Source organism: Oncorhynchus keta, chromosome 7, assembly GCF_023373465.1.
Source record: "Oncorhynchus keta strain PuntledgeMale-10-30-2019 chromosome 7, Oket_V2, whole genome shotgun sequence".
Classification (NCBI taxonomy): Eukaryota; Metazoa; Chordata; class Actinopteri; order Salmoniformes; family Salmonidae; genus Oncorhynchus; species Oncorhynchus keta.
The window spans coordinates 49,324,039-49,344,925 of record NC_068427.1 but is presented as its reverse complement, the minus strand read 5'-3'; the positions used below and the strand labels follow the sequence as shown (position 1 = coordinate 49,344,925).

Genomic DNA, 20,887 nt, shown 5'->3' with positions numbered 1-20,887 from the left:
CCAATTCATATTCTCTGTTTAGTGCCAAATAGCAATTTAGTTGGCTTTGGGATTTTGTTTCATCTTTCCAATATTTTTCTGCATTTTCATTACCACTGGAAAGGGTCCCAATTCTGCCCTACATGCATTAGTTGGTGTATTTCTTTGTACTTCTTTAGAATTTTCCAACAGAATTCTGCATGTAGGGAGGGCTTCAATTGGATGTTGTCCCACATTTTAAAGTCCAGTTTATTGAGTGGCCCCCAAACCTCACTTCCTGTGAGGTAGGATTACACTCTCAAATATTTTGATCCAAATTCCAAATGGTTTGTTGATTTTTAATAAATTCATACAATGCCCTGCAGGCTTTTTCTTCAGTGCATTGACTGGGCTCCAGAGTGGTGCAGCTGTCTAAGGCACTGCATCTCGGTGCTAGAGGCGTCACTACAGACACCCTGGTTCCAATCCAGGCTGTATCACAACCGGTCGTGATTGGGAGTCCCATAGGGTGGTGCACAATTGGCCCAGCGTCGTCCGGGTTTGGCCGGTGTAGACCGTCATTGTAAATAAGAATTTGTTCTTAACTGACTTGCCTGGTTAAATAAAGGTTAATTTATTTATTTTTTAAATCACTGCCATATTAAAGTTTCCCCATGCACATATGGTCAGACTAAGGAATGAGTCATTTTTTGTGTGTTCGATAATGGTGTTGTTCAGGGTGAATTTATATTTGTATTTCTGACGTTTTCTGGAAAATAATTTTCTGCCAGGGCCCAGTTATGGCAATATTGCTGAATGTTAATTAAGGTTCTGTTGAAGACCTTTGGTTGGTGATATAAGAACCAAATCTTCAGCATATAGCAGGTATTTTACCTCTCTACCTCAAATAGTTCAGTCCTGGGGCTGAAATTGGTCCAACATGTCTGCTAATTCATTGATATAAATGTTAAAAAGGTTTGGACTCAAACTGCATTCTTGTCTCACACCTTGGTTGGGGAGAAAGCCAAATTGACATTTACTTATTACATTTCTTTCTTGAAGAAATATTTGAAGTCAAAATACTTCAGAAAACATTTCCCAGGTGGCTGTTTACACAAATTCCCCTGTAATTGTTGGGTCTGATTTGTCTCCACTTTTGTGGATAAAAAAGTGGATAGGGGAGATGTCTGGTTCCAGACATCAGTAAAGCAGCCAGAAGTTAGTACCATGTTGAACAATTTAAGCACAGCATTTTGCAACTCAAGTGTGCAGCATTTCATTTCTGAAGTTATCTAGACCACAAGCCTTCTTTGGTTTTATAGATTTGAGCTTTTCATTTAGTTCCTGTTGGGTTATTGGGTAATCTAATGGATTTTGGTTTATAATGACTGATTCAAGGATGTTCAATATTTCTTGAATTTCTAATTGGTTATGTTGTAAGTCTTTTTGTGGGATGTTTTTGTATAGATTATCAAAATACGTTTTCCAAATGAATGTATTTCAGTGTATGTTTATACTGTTTCAGAGTTTCACAGTATTCATAGCGTAGTTCTGGGTTGTTTTGCTGCTCATGTTTTCCATTTGACATTTGTCTTAGGTGTTTTCTAATTGTTTTACATTCGTTATCAAACCACTTTCTGGTTTTCTCAAATTTGCTTTTGACGCTGCTTTTTGGAATATGCAATTTATGTTTTGAGTAGCCGAATTGACACCTTCTTTATTGTTTTGGTATTGTGACTTATTGAAGAACTGTATAGAGTTCATCATTTAATTTGAGTTCAATGTTTCAATTCATCTCTTTGCACTGTTTGGAGCCCATCTGTACAATTGGTTTATGTAGAGTTTATTGGGCTGTTTTTTTTTTAGCTTAGTTAGCGGTGCGCGCTAAATAGCGTTTCAATCGGTGACGTCACTTGCTCTGAGACCTTGCTCTGCAAGGGCCACGGCTTTTGTGGACGATGCTTCGTGGGTGTCAGTTGTTGATGTGTGCAGAGGGTCCCTGGTTCACGCCCGGGTATGGGCGAGGGGACGGTCTAAAGTTATACTGTTACATTGATGCTGTTGACCCGGATCACTGGTTGCTGCGGAAAAAGGAGGAGGTCAAAAGGGGGGTGAGTGTAACGGATGTGAAACGGCTAGCTTAGTTAGCGGTGCGCGCTAAATAGCGTTTCAATCAGTGACGTCACCGATTGAAACGCTATTTAGTGCGAACACCGCTAACTAGCTAGCCATTTCACCTCCATTACACTCACACATTTTCTATAGGATTGAGGTCAGGGCTTTGTGATTGCCACTCCAATACTTTGACTTTGTTGTCCTTAAGCCACTTTATCAAAACTTTGGAAGTATGCTTGGGGTCAGTGTCCATTTGGAAGACCCATTTGCGACCAAGCTTTAACTTCCTGACTGATGTCTTGATGTTGCTTCAATATATCCATGTAATTTTCCTCCTCATGATAACATCTATTTTGTAAGGTGCACCACTACCCTGCCGCCACTTATGGGGCGGCAGGGTAGCCTAGTGGTTAGAGCGTTGGACGAGTAACTGGAAGGTTGCAAGTTCAAACCCCCGAGCTGACACGGTACAAATCTGTCGTTCTGCCCCTGAACAGGCAGTTAGTTAACCCACTGTTCCTAGGCCGTCATTGAAAATAAGAATGTGTTCTCACGTAGGTAGGCTGTTTATACTTGTGTACTATTGTTTGTACAGATGAATGTGGTACCTTCAGACGTTTGGAAATTTCTCCCGAGGATGAATCAGACTTGTGGAGGTCTACGATTTTTTTTCGGAGGTCTTGGCTGATTTCTTTTGATTTTCCTATGTCAAGGAAATGCATCCACAGGTACACCTCCAATTGACTCAAATTATATCAGTTAGCCTATTAGAAGCTTCTAAAGCCATGACATCATTTTCTGGAATTTTCCAAGCTGTTTAAAGGCACAGTCAACTTAGTGTATGTTAACTTCTGACCCACTGGAATTGTGATACAGTGAATTCTAGTGAAATAATCTGTCTGTAAACAATTGTTGGAAAAATGACTCGTGTCATGCACAAAGTAGATGTCCTATCTGACTTGCAAACATTATAGTTTGTAAACAAGAAATGTGTGGCTTAGTTAATGAGTCTAACCTAAGTGTATGTAAACTTCCGACTTCAACTGTACATCATAACTGTAGTAGTGATGAATAAATGTCCATTGGGGTAGAGGCAGAGTAAAGACTGATGGGGTGGAATGACCATAGGGGAGCAGCAGGAGAAATAATGACCATAGGGGGAGCAGCAGGAGAAATAATGACCATAGGGGGAGCAGCAGGAGGAATAATGACCATAGGGGGAGCAGCAGGAGAAATAATGACCATAGGGGAGCAGCAGGAGAAATAATGACCATAGGGGAGCAGCAGGAGAAATAATGACCATAGGGGGAGCAGCAGGAGAAATAATGACCATAGGGGAGCAGCAGGAGAAATAATGACCATAGGGGAGCAGCAGGAGAAATAATGACCATAGGGGAGCAGCAGGAGAAATAATGACCATAGGGGAGCAGCAGGAGAAATAATGACCATAGGGGGAGCAGCAGGAGAAATAATGACCATAGGGGGAGCAGCAGGAGAAATAATGACCATAGGGGGAGCAGCAGGAGAAATAATGACCATAGGGGGAGCAGCAGGATAAATAATGACCATAGGGGAGCAGCAGGAGAAATAATGACCATAGGGGAGCAGCAGGAGAAATAATGACCATAGGGGGAGCAGCAGGAGAAATAATGGCCATAGGGGGAGCAGCAGGAGAAATAATGACCATAGGGGGGGGAGCAGGAGAAATAATGACCATAGGGGGAGCAGCAGGATAAATAATGACCATAGGGGGAGCAGCAGGAGGAATAATGACCATAGGGGGAGCAGCAGGAGAAATAATGACCATAGGGGGAGCAGCAGGAGGAATAATGACCATAGGGGGAGCAGCAGCATTGAGTGAAATAAAACAAAAAAGTAATAATATACATATTAACAGCAACACTGATTAATGTCCTTGGGGCAGAATAAAGTCTGTTGGGGTGGGGGCAGAATAAAGTCTGTTGGGGTGGGGGCAGAATAAAGTCTGTTGGGGTGGGGGCAGAATAAAGTCTGTTGGGGTGGGGGCAGAGTAAAGTCTGTTGGGTTGGGGGCAGAGTAAAGTCTGTTGGGGTGGGGGCAGAGTAAAGTCTGTTGGGGGGGGGGCAGAATAAAGTCTGTTGGGGTGGGGGCAGAGTAAAGTCTGTTGGGGTGGGGGCAGAATAAAGTCTGTTGGGGTGGGGGCAGAATAAAGTCTGTTGGGGTGGGGGCAGAATAAAGTCTGTTGGGGTGGGGGCAGAGTAAAGTCTGTTGGGGGGGTATCCATAGGGAGAGGGGGGGGCAGCAGGAGAAATAATGACCATTGGGGGAGTAGCAGGTTAGCTAAGTAAGAGTTGTGGGGGGTATCCATAGGGAGAGGGGGGGGGGGGCAGCAGGAGAAATAATGACCATTGGGGGAGTAGCAGGTCAGCTAAGTAAGAGTTGTGGGGGGGGTCAATTTTGTTGTCTGTATATTTGACCCTTTTGTTTATTATACCATCAACACCACAGGCCTTTTGGGGTTGGAGGAATTGTATTTTGTGCTGTAGTAAATTAAATTGGAGATTCTAGTGGCTTCTGGTAGTCTTTAATAGCTGATCCGAAGCTTTTTACAGGTGTGTCTTTCTTTGTTCAAGAGCCAAAAAGTTTGTGTAAGTGGTTAATCCGTCTTCATTTTGACTGTTTTCCCAGAAGTGGTTAGATTCTATGGATTCTTCAATTACTTTGAGCTGATCTCTGACATGTTGTTCCTTCTTTTCTGTAGTGTATTTCTGTATTGTTTTAGTGATTCACCACAGTGAAGGTATAGGCTCAGGTTTTCTGGGTCTCTATGCTTTTGAAGAGAGACAAAGCTGCATTTGAGCTCTCACCCTTTCTCAACATGTTTTTTTTTTTTACAAAAGGATAGATTTGGAGTTGGATAAACTTTCGGCAGGGACATATGCAGGATGCTACCCTCCACAGCATGGCCTTTCGCTCCAGATCAAAACTCATAACCTACAACTCATATTTGACCCAAATTAACCGGAGAGATTATCGCTTCAAAGGTTTCCTTTTTCCAAGCTACACCGACGGTGCTTTAGCTAACAAACAGCAGAGACCAAAGGACACCATCCAACCTGGAACTGAGCTGCCAGGCTTGAAAGGACAGACCAGATACAACTTCCATTAGCACCGAGGTGTGAAGTAAAAGGTGTCGAGGCCTTTGGGCCCAACAAGTGGCAGGAGTCTTTGACGCGCCCTTTGAAGCACCCTCCTGTTTAAGACCATTCACTGGCATTTTCTACAAGAAATCTGCCTCCAGAAATATAAGCTTCCCCCAAGTGGGTGTGACACCTACTCCCATTACCTGCTGCACTGCTGCTTGGATTCCACCTGGCGATCTGTTCACCGTCTGCCCTGGTCTGTCTCCCCCTGTCTGGTACAGGTACCTCCACCACACTCACCTCTCTCTCCCTGGTCTGTCTCCCCCTGTCTGGTACAGGTACCCCACCACACTCACCTCTCTCTCCCTGGTCTGTCTCCCCCCTGGTCTGTCTCCCCCTGTCTGGTACAGGTACCCCACCACACTCACCTCTCTCTGTTCACCGTCTGCCCTGGTCTGTCTCCCCCTGTCTGGTACAGGTACGCCCACCACACTTCCCCCTTTTTCCCGAGCTTTCGCTCACCTCTAGCACACACACCTGTTGGGGTGAGTGGCTCTGAACTTACAATGGCTAGCCCCAAGTCGTTATATATTAAAAACATGTATTTTGCTATTTGCCTCATGACTCCTGCATGCTTAGTTGACTACAAACTTTCTTTACCCAACCGTGGGATAGACTGTTTGTTCCCACATTCGGGACTCTGACTCTCTATTGGTTACACAGACTGTTTGTTCCCACACTCGGGACTCTGACTCTCTATTGGTTACACAGACTCTTGGCCTCCCATCCTTTTCTAATCACCTCTCACCAGCTTTGTATTCATGTTACCTGATGAAGTTGCTGTACAACATAATCTTTTTGCCATCTGATGCACATTCAGATGTCATAAATCAACACAGCAGAGCTATCCCTGTCCTCTGCCGTGCCTTGATTATATTACTGTTGATGATATCTGGAAATGTGCATGTACACCCTGGCCCATCTACTGTTGCTATCCCCAATTCTGACTTGTGCTCTGATATCTGTTTCACTGATTTCTGCTCTCGTAAAAGCCTGTTTTTTTTTTGCACGTTAACACTAGAAGCTTATTACCTAAAATGGATCAATTGAAAGTGTGGATTCACAGCTCCAATCCAGATGTGTTGGTCATTACTGACACGTGGTTCAGAAAGAGTGTTTTGAATACTGATGTTAACCTTTCTGGTTATTACCTTTTTTGGCAAGACAGATCTTCCAAAGGTGGGGGAGTACCCCCACCACACACCACAAGAGTTGCAATCTTTACCAGGGATCACCTTCAGTGCACAGTTGTCTCCACCAAGTCTGTCCCCAAACAATTTGATTTGCTGGTTTTAAGCAGTAAACTTTTAAATAGCTCTTTGTTGACTGTTGCTGGGTGCAATCGTCCTTCATCAGCACTGGGCTGTACCCTACCTGCCCTAAGCTCTCTCCTGGCCCATTACACAGAGTATGAATTTGTCCTGCTAGGTGACCTAAACTGAGACATGCTTAAACCACCTGACCAAGTCCTACAGCAATGGGACTCCTAAGTTTTTCTCAGGTTATTACCAATCCCACAAGGTATGACTCCAAACACCCAGAAAAGGCTACTCTCCTCGATGTTATCCTCACAAATAATCCTGACAGGTATCAGTCTGGTGTTTTCTGTAATGACCTTAGTGATCACTGTTTTACAGCCTGTGTTCGTAATGGCTGCTCAGTGAAACAACCTGTCCTGATTTGTCATAGACGCTTGCTAAACACCTTTTAACTGGCCTCCTATAAAATGGTATAGAATCAGCTTGATCCCCTCTGTCGAAGACGCTTGGACCTTTTTGATGTTTTCAGTGGTATTGTTACCAAACCCGCCCCCATAAAGTTTCAGCCCCTGGTTCGACCGTGATCTTGCAGAGTTTCTCCACCCCAAGAATGGCATTTGGTGAAAGGCTCGGCACACGCATACTCAGGCTGACTGGCTCTCGTTCAGGCAAATCAGAAATACGTGCACTCAGGCTATCCGGAAGGCCAAAGTTAGTTACTTTAAGGAGCAGTTCTCTCTGTGGGTCTAACCCCAAGAAGTTCTGGAAAACAGTTTTAGATCTGGAGAATAAACCCTCCTCCTCACAGCTGCCCATGTCCATTAATGTTGATGATGTGGTTGTTACTGACAAGAAGCTCTTTAATCACCACTTCATTTTGTCAGGATTCCTATTTGAGGAACCATGTCTCCTTGCCCGTCCAACATTTCCTAATCTCCCACCACTTCTAATGCGACCCGATGCTCCTCCCTCTTTTTCCCCTGCCCCGTTACTGAGTCCAAGGTGCTAAAACTTGACCCCCAGAAAACCCTGTTTATCAAAAGTGTTGGAAAAACCTGTCCATAATCAACTGACTGGCTTTCTTGACGTCTATAGTATTCGTTTGTGTACGGAATCTGGTTTCCACTCAGGTTATGGATGTGTCACTGCATCCTTAAAGGTCCTCAATGATGTCACCATTGCCCTTGATTCTAAGCAATATTGTGCTGCTATTTTTATTGACTTGGCCAAAGCTTTTGATACGGTAGAACATTCCATTATTGTGGGCCGGCTAATGAGTATTGGTGTCTCTGAGGGGTCTTTAGCCTGGTTTGCTAACTACCTCTCTGGAAGAGTGCAGTGTATAAAGTCAGAAAATCTCCTGTTTCAGCCACTGCCTGTCACCAAAGGAGTACCCCAAGGCTCAATCCTAGGCCACACGCTCTTCTCAATTTACATCAATGACATAGCTCAGGCAGTAGGAAGCGCTCCCATCCATTTACATGCAGATGATAGTTTTACCTGCATTGCTTGCTGTTTGAGGTTTTAGGCTGGGTTTCTGTACAGTGTTTGATATATTAGCCGATGTAAGAAGGGCTATATAAATAAATGTGATTTATACTCAGCTGGCCCCTCCCTGGATTCTGTGTTAAATGCTCTACAACAAAGCTTTCTTAGTGTCCAACAAGCTTTCTCTGCCCTTAACCTTGTTCTGAACACCTCCAAAACAAAGTTCATGTGGTTTGGTAAGAAGAATGCCCCTCTCCCCACAGGTGTGATTACTACCTCTGAGGGTTTAGAGCTTGAGGTAGTCACCTCATACAAGTACTTGGGAGTATACACTGTCCTTCTCTCAGCACATATCAAAGCTGCAGGCTAAAGTCTAGACTTGGTTTCCTCTATCGTGATCACTCCTCTTTCACCCCAGCTGCCAACTAACCCTGATTCAGATAACCATTTTACCCATGCTAGATTACAGAGACTTAATTTAAATCAAATCAATGTTTATTTGTCACGTGCGCCGAATAAAACAGATGTAGACCTGATATGCTTACTTACAGGCTCCAACCAATAGTGCAAAAAATGTATTATTTGTACAATAGGCAAATAAAGAAATAAAACAACAGTAAAAAGACAAGCTATATACAGTAACGTGGCTATATACAGTAACGAGGCTATATACAGTAATGAGGCTATATACAGTAACGAGGCTATATACAGTAGCGAGGCTATATACAGTAGCGAGGCTACATGCAGACACCGGTTAGTCAGGCTGATTGAGGTATGTAGATATGATTAAAGTGACTGTGCATATATGATGAACAGAGAGTAGCAGTAGCGTAAAAAGGGGTTGGCGGGTGGTGGTGGGCGGGACACAATGCAGATAGCCCGGTTAGCCAATGTGCGGGAGCACTGATTGGTCGGCCCAATTGAGGTAGTATGTACATGAATGCATAGTTAAAGTGACTATGCATATATGATAAACAGAGAGTAGCAGCAGCGTAAAAAGAGGGGGTGGGGGGGTACACAATGCAAATAGTCCAGGTAGCCGTTTGATTACCTGATCAGGAGTCTTATGGCTTGGGGGTAAAAATTGTTGAGAAGCCTTTTTGTCCTAGACTTGGCACTCCGTTACCGCTTGCCATGCGGTAGTAGAGAGAACAGTCTATGGCTGGGGTCTTTGACAATTTTTAGGGCTTTCCTCTGACACCTCCTGGTGTAAAATTCCTGAATGGCAGGCAGCTTAGCCCCAGTGATGTACTGGGCCGTACACACTACCCTCTGTAGTACCTTGTGGTCAGAGGCCGAGCAATTGTCGTACCAGGCAGTGATGCAACCAATATTGCAGCAGTAGAACCTTTTGAGGATCTCAGGACCAATGCCAAATCTTTTTAGTTTCCTGAGGGGGAATAGGCTTGTCATGCCCTATTCACGACTGTCTTGGTGTGTTTAAACCATTTTAGTTTCGTGTTGTTGTGGACACCAAGGAACTTGAAGCTCTCAACCTGCTCCACTACAGCCCGTCGATGAGAATGGGGGCGTGCTCAGTCCTCCTTTTCCTGTAGTCCACAATCATCTCCTTAGTCTTGGTTACGTTGAGGGATATGTTGTTATTATTCTGGCACCACACAGCCAGGTCTCTGACCTCCTCCATATAGGCTGTCTCATCATGGTCGGTGATCAGGCCTACCACTGTTGTCGTCTGCAAACTGGTCCTTCTGTAGCTCAGTTGGTAGAGCATGGCGCTTGTAACGCCAGGGTAGTGGGTTCGATTCCCGGGACCACCCATACGTAGAATGTATGCACACATGACTGTAAGTCGCTTTGGATAAAAGCGTCTGCTAAATGGCATATATTATTATATTATATTATTAACTTAATGAAGGTGTTGGAGGCGTGCTTGGCCATGCAGTCGTGGGTTAACAGGGAGTACAGGAGGGGACTGAGCGCGCACCCATGGGGAGCTCCGGTGTTGAGGATCAGCATGGCACATGTGTTGCTACCTACGCTCACCACCTGGGGGCGGCCCGTCAGGAAGTTCAGGATCCAGTTGCAGAGGGAGGTGTTTAGTCCCAGGATCCTTAGCTTAGTGATGAGCTGTGAGGGTTCTATGGTGTTGAACTCTGAGATGTAATCAATGAATAGCATTCTCACATAAGTGTTCCTTTTGTCCAGGTGGATAAAGGGCAGTGTGGAGTGCAATAGAGATTGCATCATCTATGGATCTGTTTGGGCGGAATGCAAATTGGAGTGGGTCTAGGTTTTCTGAGATAATGGTGTTGATGTGAGCCATTACCAACTTTTCAAAGCACTTCATGGCTACGGATGTGAGTGCTATGGGTCTGTTGTCAGTTAGGCAGATTGCCTTTGTGTTCTTGGGCACAGGGACTATGGTGGTCTGCTTGAAACATTTGGTATTACAGACTCAATCATGGACATGTTGAAAATGTCAGTGAAGACACCTGCCAGTTGGTCAGCACATCCCCGGAGCACACGTCCTGGTAATCCGTCTGGCCCCGCAGCCTTGTGTATGTTCACCTGTTTAAAGGTCTTACTCATGTCGGCTACAGAGAGTATGATCACCCAGTCGTCCAGAACAGCTAATGCTCTCATGCATGCCTCAGTGTTGCTTGCCTCAAAGCGAGCATAGAAGTGATTTAGCTCGTCTGGCAGGCTCGTGTCACTGGGCAGCTTGCAGCTGTGCTTCCCTTTGTAGTCTGTAATAGTTTGCAAGCCCTGCCACATAAGACGAGCGTCGGAGCAGGTGTACTATGATTCAATCTTAGCCCTGTATTGATGCTTTGCCTGTTTGATGGTTCGTCGCAGGGCATAGCAGGATTTCTTGTAAGCTTCCGGGTTAGAGTCCCGCACCTCAAAAGCTGCAGCTCTCCCTTTAGCTCAGTGCAAATGTTGCCTGTTAATCCATGTCTTCTGGTTGGGGTATGTACGTACAGTCACTGTGGGTATGACGTCCTCGATGCACTCATTGATAAAGCCAGTGACTGATGTGCTGTACTCCTCAATGTCATCGGAAGAATCCCAGAACATGTTCCAGTCTGTGATAGCAAAACAGTCCTGTAGTTTAGCATCTGCTTCATCTGACCACTTTTTTATTGACCGAGTCACTGGTGCTTCCTGCTTAAATGTTTTCTTTAAAGCAGGAATCAGGAGGATAGAGTTGTGGTCGGATTTACCAAATGGAGGGCGAGGGAGAGCCTTGTACGCGTCTCTGTGTGTGAAGTACAGGTGATCTCAATTTTTTTCCCTCTGGTTGCACATTTAACATGTTGATAGAAATGTAGGTATTAAGGTAAGGATGCTCTCGAATGGCTAGATGTTCTTTACTGTTCGGCCATCAGATTTGCCACCAATGCTCCTTATTGGACACATCACTGCACTCTATACCCACTGGTTGATGCTTATTTATAACACCCTCTTAGGCCTCACTCCTCCCTATCTGAGATATCTTCTGCAGCCCTCATCCTCCACATACAACACCCGTTCTGCCAGTCACATTCTGTTAAAGGTCCCCAAAGCACACACATCTCTGGGTCGCACCTCTTTTCAGTTCGCTCCAGCTAGTGACTGGAACGAGCTGCAACAAACACTCAAACTGGACGATTTTATCTCAATCTCTTCAGTCAAAGACTCAATCATGGACACTCTTACTGACAGTTGTGGCTGTTTTGCGTGATGTATTGTTGTCTCTACCTTCTTTCCCTTTGTGCTGTTGTCTGGGCCCAATAATGTTTGTACCATGTTTTGTGCTACTGCCATGTTGTGTTGCAACCATGCTGTGTTGTCATGTTGTGCTGCCTTGCTATGTTGTTGTCTAGGTCTCTCTTTTTATTTTATTTTATTTCACCTTTATTAAACCAGTTAGGCCAGTTGAGAACAAGTACTCATTTACAACTGCGACCTGGCCAAGATAAAGCAAAGCAGTGCGACACAAACAACACAGAGTTACACATAAACAAATGTACAGACTATAACACAATAGAAAATCTATGTAGTAAGATTTGGGAGGTACAGCAATAAATAGGCCGTAGTGGTGAAATATTTACAATTGAGCAATTAACACTGGTGTGATAGATGTGCAGAAGATGAATGTGCAAGTAGAGATACTGAAATGTGAAGGAGCAAAAAAAAAAAAAAAAAAAGAAGTTGGATAGGTTATTTACAGATGGTCTGTGTACAGGTCCAATGATCAGTAAGCTGCTCTGACAGCTATGCTTGAAGTTAGTGAGGGAGATGTAAAAATCACTGAAGCTGGAGTCTCATAATGTGTTCCAGTCAATGGCAGCAGAGAACTGGAAGGAAAGGCGGCCAAACGAGGAGTTGGCTTTGGGGATGACCAGTGAAATATACCTGCTGGAGCGCGTGCTACGGGTCGGTGTTGTTATCGTGACCAGTGAACTGAGATAAGGCGGAGCTTTACATAGCATGGACTTGTAGATGACCTGGAGCCAGTGGGTTTGGCGACGAATATGAAGCGAGATCGTTGCTCCAATGTGTACCTAACCATGAACATCAATGCCTTTCTTAAAATCAATACACACAAGTATATATTTTTAAACCTGCATATTTAGCTGAAAGAAATCCAGGTTAGCAGGCAATATTAACCAGGTGAAATTGTGTCACTTCTCTTGCGTTCATTGTACGCAGAGTCAGTGTATATTTAACAGTTTGGGCCGCTTAATTTGCCAGAATTGTACGTAATTATGACATAACATTGAAGGTTGTGCAATGTAACAAGAATATTTAGACTTATGGATGCCATCCGTTAGGTAAAATACGGAACGGTTCCGTATTTCACTGAAAGAATAAACATCTTGTTTTCGAGATGATAGTTTCAGGATTCTACCATATTAATGACCTAAGGCTTGTATTTCTGTGTGTTATTATGTTATAACTAAGTCTATGTTTATGACTTCAAGCCTATCAACTCCCGAGATTAGGCTTGTTTAACCGATGTGAAATGGCTAGCTAGTTAGCGGGGTACGCGCTAATAGCGTTTCAAACGTCACTCGCTCTGAGACTTGGAGTAGTTGTTCCCCTTGCTCTGCATGGGTAACGCTGCTTCGAGGGTGGCTGTTGTCGTTGTGTTCCTGGTTCGAGCCCAGGGAGGAGCGAGGAGAGGGACGGAAGCTCTACTGTTACACTGGCAATACTAAAGTGCATATAAGAACATCCAATAGTCAAAGGTATATGAAATACAAATGTATTTTACAGCTAAGTTTACACCTTCACTATTGCAGGAAAATATTTTGTCCAGGAAGTTTTGTCGTAGGGATTCTATTTTGGTTTCTGCACCTTCCATCTATATCATTTCTTAACTGTTTGGCTTCGATGCCTCATGGTTGAGTTTTGCTCCGTTCAAGTAGATTGGGATTTTGCTCCCCTTCTCTCTGTCTCTCTCTGTCTGTCTGGCTGTCTCTCTCTCTCGGTCTGTCTGTCTCTCTCTCTCTCTCGGTCTGTCTGTCTCTTTCTCTCGGTCTCTGTCTCTCTCTCAACCTTTCTGTCTCTCTCTCGGTCTCTCTGTCTCTCTCTCTCGGTCTCGCTGTCTCTCTCTCGGTCTGTCTGTCTCTTTCTCTCGGTCTCTGTCTCTCTCTCGGTCTCTCGGTCTCTCTGTCTCTCTCAATTCAATTCAAGGGCTTTATTGGCATGGGAAACATGTGTTAACATTGCCAAAGCAAGTGAGGTAGACAACATACAAAGTGAATATATAAAGTGAAAAACAACAAAAATTAACAGTAAACATTACACATACAACAGTTTCAAAACAGTAAAGACATTACAAATGTCATATTATATATATATATATATATATATACACATATATCTCTCTCTCGGTCTCGCTGTCTCTCTCTCGGTCTCTCTGTCTCTCTCTCGGTCTCTGTCTCTCCCAGTCGGTCTCTCTCCCCTTTCTCCTTTCTATGTCCCCTCCCCATCTCTCCCCTTCCCCTTCCCTCTCACACTCTCTCCTTCCCCCTCTCTCTCTCTCGATCTCTCTCCCCTTCCCCTCTCTCACTCTCTCCCCTTCCCCCACTCTCTCCCCTTCCCCCTCTCTCTTCCCTTCCCCCTCTCTCTCCCCTTCCACTTCCCTCTCTCTCCTCTTCCCCATCTCTCTCTCCCCTTCCCCTCTTCAAACCCTGTTCCTTAACCTCTAACCTGGTTTCAGTAGAATGTTGTGACTTGTCATCTGATGTGGTAATGGAGTGCTGATGGCCCAGTCCCAGTCTGATGTTTAGGTTTAGAAGGTTGTTTATTAGTCTTAATCGCTCCTCTGCTCCCCTGTAGGAAAGGTTAAGTGTTAAAGCTGCTGCTGAGGGGGAAGCTGGCCATGTCACGGGTTCCTACCCCTCCTCCACCAGGGGACATGTCTACTGGACCTGTGGCAGAGAGCTGGTGTTACACACAGGTAGGTGTGTGTCTGTCCACTGTCTCTCGTTTATTAACATCTAGTGCCCAAAGAAAGTATTCACACCCACTAGAATTATAAAGTGGAATTATGTTTTTAGAAATTTTTACAAGTGAATTAAAAATGAAAAGCTGAGTCAATAAGTATTCAACCCCTTTGTTATGGCAAGCCTAAATACGTTCAGGAGTAAAATGTGCTTAACAAATTACATAATAAGTTGCATGGACTCATTCCATGTTCAATAATAGTGTTTACCATGATTTTTAAAAATTGCTAGTTAACTCTGTACCCCACACATACAATCTATCTGTAAGGTCTGAGGGCAGAATGGGGTGAAACTCAATATCAGGAAGGTGTATATGGAAGAGGTTTAGTGCGATTTTTCTTATTTATTTTTTGTTGTTAAATAAAATAATTCATTATTAATATTTCTTATACAGTGCATTTGAAAAGTATTCAGAGCCCTTCCCCCTTTCCACATTTTGTTACTTTACAACCTTATTCTAAAATTGATTAAGTTTGTTTTTTCCTCATCAATCTTCACCCAATACCCCATAATGACAAAGTGAAAACAGACATTTTTAGACATTTTTACAGATTTATAAAAAATAAAAACTGATCACATTTACATAAGTATTCAGACCTTTTACTCAGTACTTTGTTGAAAAAGTCTGAAGCACAACCCCCTGTAAGCACAACCCCCACCTGTGGACGTCGGGCCCTCATACCACCCTCATGGAATCTGTTGCTGACTGTTTGAGCAGACACATGCACATTTGTGGCCTGCTGCAGGTCATTTTGCAGGGCTCTGGCAGTGCTCCTCCTGCTCCTCCTTGCACAAAGGCGGAGGTAGCGGTCCTACTGCTTGGTTGTTGCCCTCCTACGGCCTCCTCCACGTCTCCTGATGTACTGGCCTGTCTCCTGGTAGCGCCTCCATGCTCTGGACACTACGCTGACAGACACAGCAAACCTTCTTGCCACAGCTCGCATTGATGTGCCATCCTGGATGAGCTGCACTACCTGAGCTACCTGCACTACCTGCACTACCTGAGCCACGTGTGTGGGTTGTAGACTCATGCAACCCACACTCATGCCCAGACTCATGCTACCACTAGAGTGAAAGCACCGACCAACATTCAAAAGTGACCAAAACAGCAAGCCAGGAAGGTTTGGAACTGAGAAGTGGTCTGTGGTCACCACCTGCAGAACCACTCCTTTATTGGGGGTGTCTTGCTAATTGCCTATAATTTCCACCTGTTGTCTATTCCATTTGCACAACAGCACGTTAAATTTATTGTCAATCAGTGTTGCGTCCTAAGTGGACAGTTTGATTTCACAGAAGTGTGATTGACTTGGAGTTGCATTGTGTTGTTTAACCTCTTGGTCCTACCTGGCACGCAGGCGTCCCATCTAGAGCTCTGGAAATGCAAATGCGCTACGCTAAATGCTAATAGTATTAGTTAAAACTCAAAAGTTCATTAAAATACACATGCAGGGTATTGAATTAAAGCTACACTCGTTGTGAATCCAGGCAACAAGTCAGATTTTTAAAATGCTTTTCGGCGAAAGCATGAGAAGCTATTATCTGATAGCATGTAACACCCCAAAAGACCCGCAGGGGACGTAAACAAAATAATTAGCATAGTCGTCGCTACACAAACCGCACAAATAAAATATAAAACATTCATTACCTTTGACCATCTTCTTTGTTGGCACTCCTAGATGTCCCATAATCACTATTGGGTCTTTTTTCAATTAAATCGGTCCATATATAGCCTAGATATCGATCTATGAAGACTGTGTGATAAACGGAAAAATAGCATTTCATAACGTAACGTCATTTTTTAAATTCAAAAAGTCGACGATAAACTTTCACAAAACACTTCAAAATACTTTTGTAATGCAACTTTAGGTATTAGTACACGTTAATAAGCGATAAAATTCATCAGGAGGCGATGTCAATTCTATAGGTGTCTGTTTCGAAAAAATGTCTTGGAGAGAGCTCGACCAAAACATCCGGTCGGAGACCGGAGGGAATCGATTCCCTTGATTCAGTTAGACCAAGAATCAATTGCGAATCAAATGACAAGACTCTAGACAACGTGTGGAAGCTGTAGGCACTGCAACCTCGGCCTCATTTAATTTGATTCACTTTGAACAATTCCTTGAAGTCGCGGATGGATATTTTTTTCCATTTTCAGTGATCAGATATTCCTACACTTTTCCATGAAACGCACGTGGTGTTATAGTCACAGCTGTGATTTAACCAGTTTTATAAACGTCTGAGTGTTTTCTATCCACACTTACTAATCATATGCATGTAGTATATTCCTGGCCTGAGTAGCAGGGCGTTGAAATGTTGCGCGTTTTTTAACAGAATGTTCGAAAAAGTAGAGGGTCGACTTAACAGGTTAAGTGTTCCCTTTATTTTTTTGAGCAGTGTATATATGAGCAATAGCTTTACATTGAAAGAGCCTGGGAGCTCCAATTTATTTTGTTTAGGTTGGATTTTCTTCAGATTTTTGCCTGCCATATCAAATCTGTAATACTCACATACATAATTTTTCTATCAATGCTACCAATTATTTGCATATCCTAGCTTCTGGGCCTGAGTAACAGGCAGTTTACCTTGGGCACGTCAGACATGCGGAAATTCAGGAAACTAGACCCTATCCCAGAGAGGTTTTTAAGGATTAAAACAGTTACCGAGTTGAATGGCTGTGATAGGAGAAAGCTGAGGGTGGATCAACAACATTGTAGTTACTCTACAATACTAACCCAATTGACAGTGTAAAATAGGAAACCTGTACAGAATGCAAATACTCCAAAACATGCATCCTGTTTGCAATAAGGCACTAAAGTAATACTGCATAAAATGTTGCAAAGCAAATTACGTTTTTGTCCTGAATACAAAGTTTTATGTATTGGGAAAATACAATACAATACATGACTACCATGCTCCATATTTTCAAGCATAGTTGTGGCTGCATTCTGTTATGGGTATGCTTGTAATCGTTAAGTACGGGGGAGTTTTTGAGGATAAAATTAAATGGAATGGAGCTAAGCACAGACAAAATTCTAGAAGAAAACCTGGTTCAGTCTGCTTTCCACCAGACACTGGGAGATGAATTCACCTTTCAGCAGGACAATAACCTGGTTCAGTCTGCTTTCCACCAGACACTGGGAGATGAATTCACCTTTCAGCAGGACAATAACCTAAAACACAAGGCCAAATATATGCTGCAGTTGTGTTCCTGAGTGGCATAGTTACAGTTTTTAATTAAATTGGCTTGAAAATCTATGGCAAGACATGCAAATGGCTGCCTAGCAATGATCAACAATCAACTTGACAGAGCGTGAATAATTTTAAAAAGAATAAGGTGTAAATGTTGTACAATCAAAGTGTGAAAAGCTCTGAGAGACTTGCCCTGAAGGACTGCTGTAAATCACTGCCAAAGGGGATTCTAACATGTATGACTCAGGGGTGTAAATACTTATGTAAAGGAATGACTTTTAATTTAAAATGAATTAGCAAAAATGTCTAAAAACACGTTTTCACTTATTTGTATTTAATTGTATTTGACCTTTATTTAACTAGGCAAGTCAGTTAATAACAAATTGTTATTTACAATGACGGCCTACCAAAAGGCAAAAGGCCTCCTGCGGGGACGGGGGCCTGGGATTAAACATAAATCAAATAAAAATATAGGACAAAACACACATCACGGCAAGAGACCACACCACATAAAGAGAGACCACACCACATAAAGAGAGACCACACCACATAAAGAGAGACAACACCACATAAAGAGAGACAACACCACATAAAGAGAGACAACACCACATAAAGAGAGACAACACCACATAAAGAGAGACCACACCACATAAAGAGAGACAACACCACATAAAGAGAGACAACACCACATAAAGAGAGACAACACCACATAAAGAGAGACAACACCACATAAAGAGAGACAACACCACATAAAGAGAGACAACACCACATAAAGAGAGACAACACCACATAAAGAGAGACAACACCACATAGAGACAACACCACATAAAGAGAGACCACACCACACATAAAGAGAGACAACACCACATAAAGAGAGACAACAAAGAGACCACGTAAAAAGAGACAACACCACATAAAGAGAGACAACACCACATAAAGAGAGACAACACCACATAAAAAGAGACCACACCACATAAAGAGAGACCACACCACATAAAGAGAGACAACACCACATAAAGAGAGACAACACCACATAAAGAGAGACAACACCACATAAAGAGAGACAACATAAAGAGAGACACACCACATAAAGAGAGACAACACCACATAAAGAGAGACAACACCACATAAAGAGAGACAACACCACATAAAGAGAGACAACACAACATAAAGAGAGACAACACAACATAAAGAGAGACCACACAACATAAAGAGAGACAACACAACATAAAGAGAGACAACACCACATAAAGAGAGACAACACCACATAAAGAGAGACAACACCACATAAAGAGAGACCACACCACATAAAGAGAGACAACACCACATAAAGAGAGACAACACCACATAAAGAGAGACAACACCACATAAAGAGAGACAACACTACATAAAGAGAGACAACACCACATAAAGAGAGACAACACCACATAAAGAGAGACAACACCACATAAAGAGAGACAACACCACATAAAGAGAGACAACACCACATAAAGAGAGACAACACCACATAAAGAGAGACAACACCACATAAAGAGAGACAACACCACATAAAGAGAGACAACACCACATAAAGAGAGACAACACCACATAAAGAGAGACAACACCACATAAAGAGAGACAACACCACATAAAGAGAGACAACACCACATAAAGAGAGACCACACCACATAAAGAGAGACAACACCACATAAAGAGAGACAACACCACATAAAGAGAGACAACACTACATAAAGAGAGACAACACTACATAAAGAGAGACAACACCACATAAAGAGAGACAACACCACATAAAGAGAGACAACACCACATAAAGAGAGACAACACCACATAAAGAGAGACAACACTACATAAAGAGAGACAACACCACATAAAGAGAGACAACACCACATAAAGAGAGACAACACCACATAAAGAGAGACAACACCACATAAAGAGAGACAACACCACATAAAGAGAGACAACACCACATAAAGAGAGACAACACCACATAAAGAGAGACAACACCACATAAAGAGAGACAACACCACATAAAGAGAGACCACACCACATAAAGAGAGACAACACCACATAAAGAGAGACAACACCACATAAAGAGAGACAACACCACATAAAGAGACAACACCACATAAAGAGACAACACCACATAAAGAGAGACAACACCACATAAAGAGAGACAACACCACATAAAGAGAGACAACACCACATAAAGAGAGACCACACCACATAAAGAGACACACCACATAAAGAGAGACACCACATAAAGAGAGACAACACCACATAAAGAGAGACAACACCACATAAAGAGAGACAACATAAAGAGACACACCACATAAAGAGAGACAACACCACATAAAGAGAGACAACACCACATAAAGAGAGACAACACCACATAAAGAGAGACAACACCACATAAAGAGAGACAACACCACATAAAGAGAGACAACACCACATAAAGAGAGACAACACCACATAAAGAGAGACAACACCACATAAAGAGAGACAACACCACATAAAGAGAGACAACACCACATAAAGAGAGACAACACCACATAAAGAGAGACAACACCACATAAAGAGAGACAACACCACATAAAGAGAGACAACACCACATAAAGAGAGACAACACCACATAAAGAGAGACAACACCACATAAAGAGAGACCACACCACATAAAGAGAGACAACACCACATAAAGAGAGACAACACACACATAAAGAGAGACAACACCACATAAAGAGAGACAACACCACATAAAGAGTGACAACACCACATAAAGAGACAACACCACATAAAGAGAGACAACACCACATAAAGAGAGACAACACCACATAAAGAGAGACAACACCACATAAAGAGAGACAACACCACATAAAGAGAGACAACACCACATAAAGAGACAACACCACATAAAGAGAGACAACACCACATAAAGAGAGACAACACCACATAAAGAGAGACAACACATAAAGACATAAAAAGAGAGACAACACCACATAAAGAGAGACAACACCACATAAAGAGAGACAACACCACATAAAGAGAGACAACACCACATAAAGACAACACCACATAAAGAGACAACACCACATAAAGAGAGACAACACCACATAAAGAGAGACAACACCACATAAAGAGAGACAACACCACATAAAGAGAGACAACACCACATAAAGAGAGACAACACCACATAAAGAGAGACAACACCACATAAAGAGAGACAACACCACATAAAGAGACA

General features: G+C 43.0%; 1 protein-coding gene across 1 annotated transcript in view; it reads left to right on the top strand.

The window, feature by feature from the left end:
* The window catches only part of LOC118386420 (speckle-type POZ protein-like A), an 87,367-nt gene that overhangs the window by 26,904 nt on the left and 39,576 nt on the right, over positions 1-20,887 (top strand). Inside the window, exon 2 of the mRNA XM_052523145.1 lies at positions 14,294-14,414. Within this exon, the coding sequence (XP_052379105.1) occupies positions 14,337-14,414 (78 nt within the window). The 5' untranslated portion in view covers positions 14,294-14,336. The remainder of the gene's footprint in view (positions 1-14,293; positions 14,415-20,887) is intronic.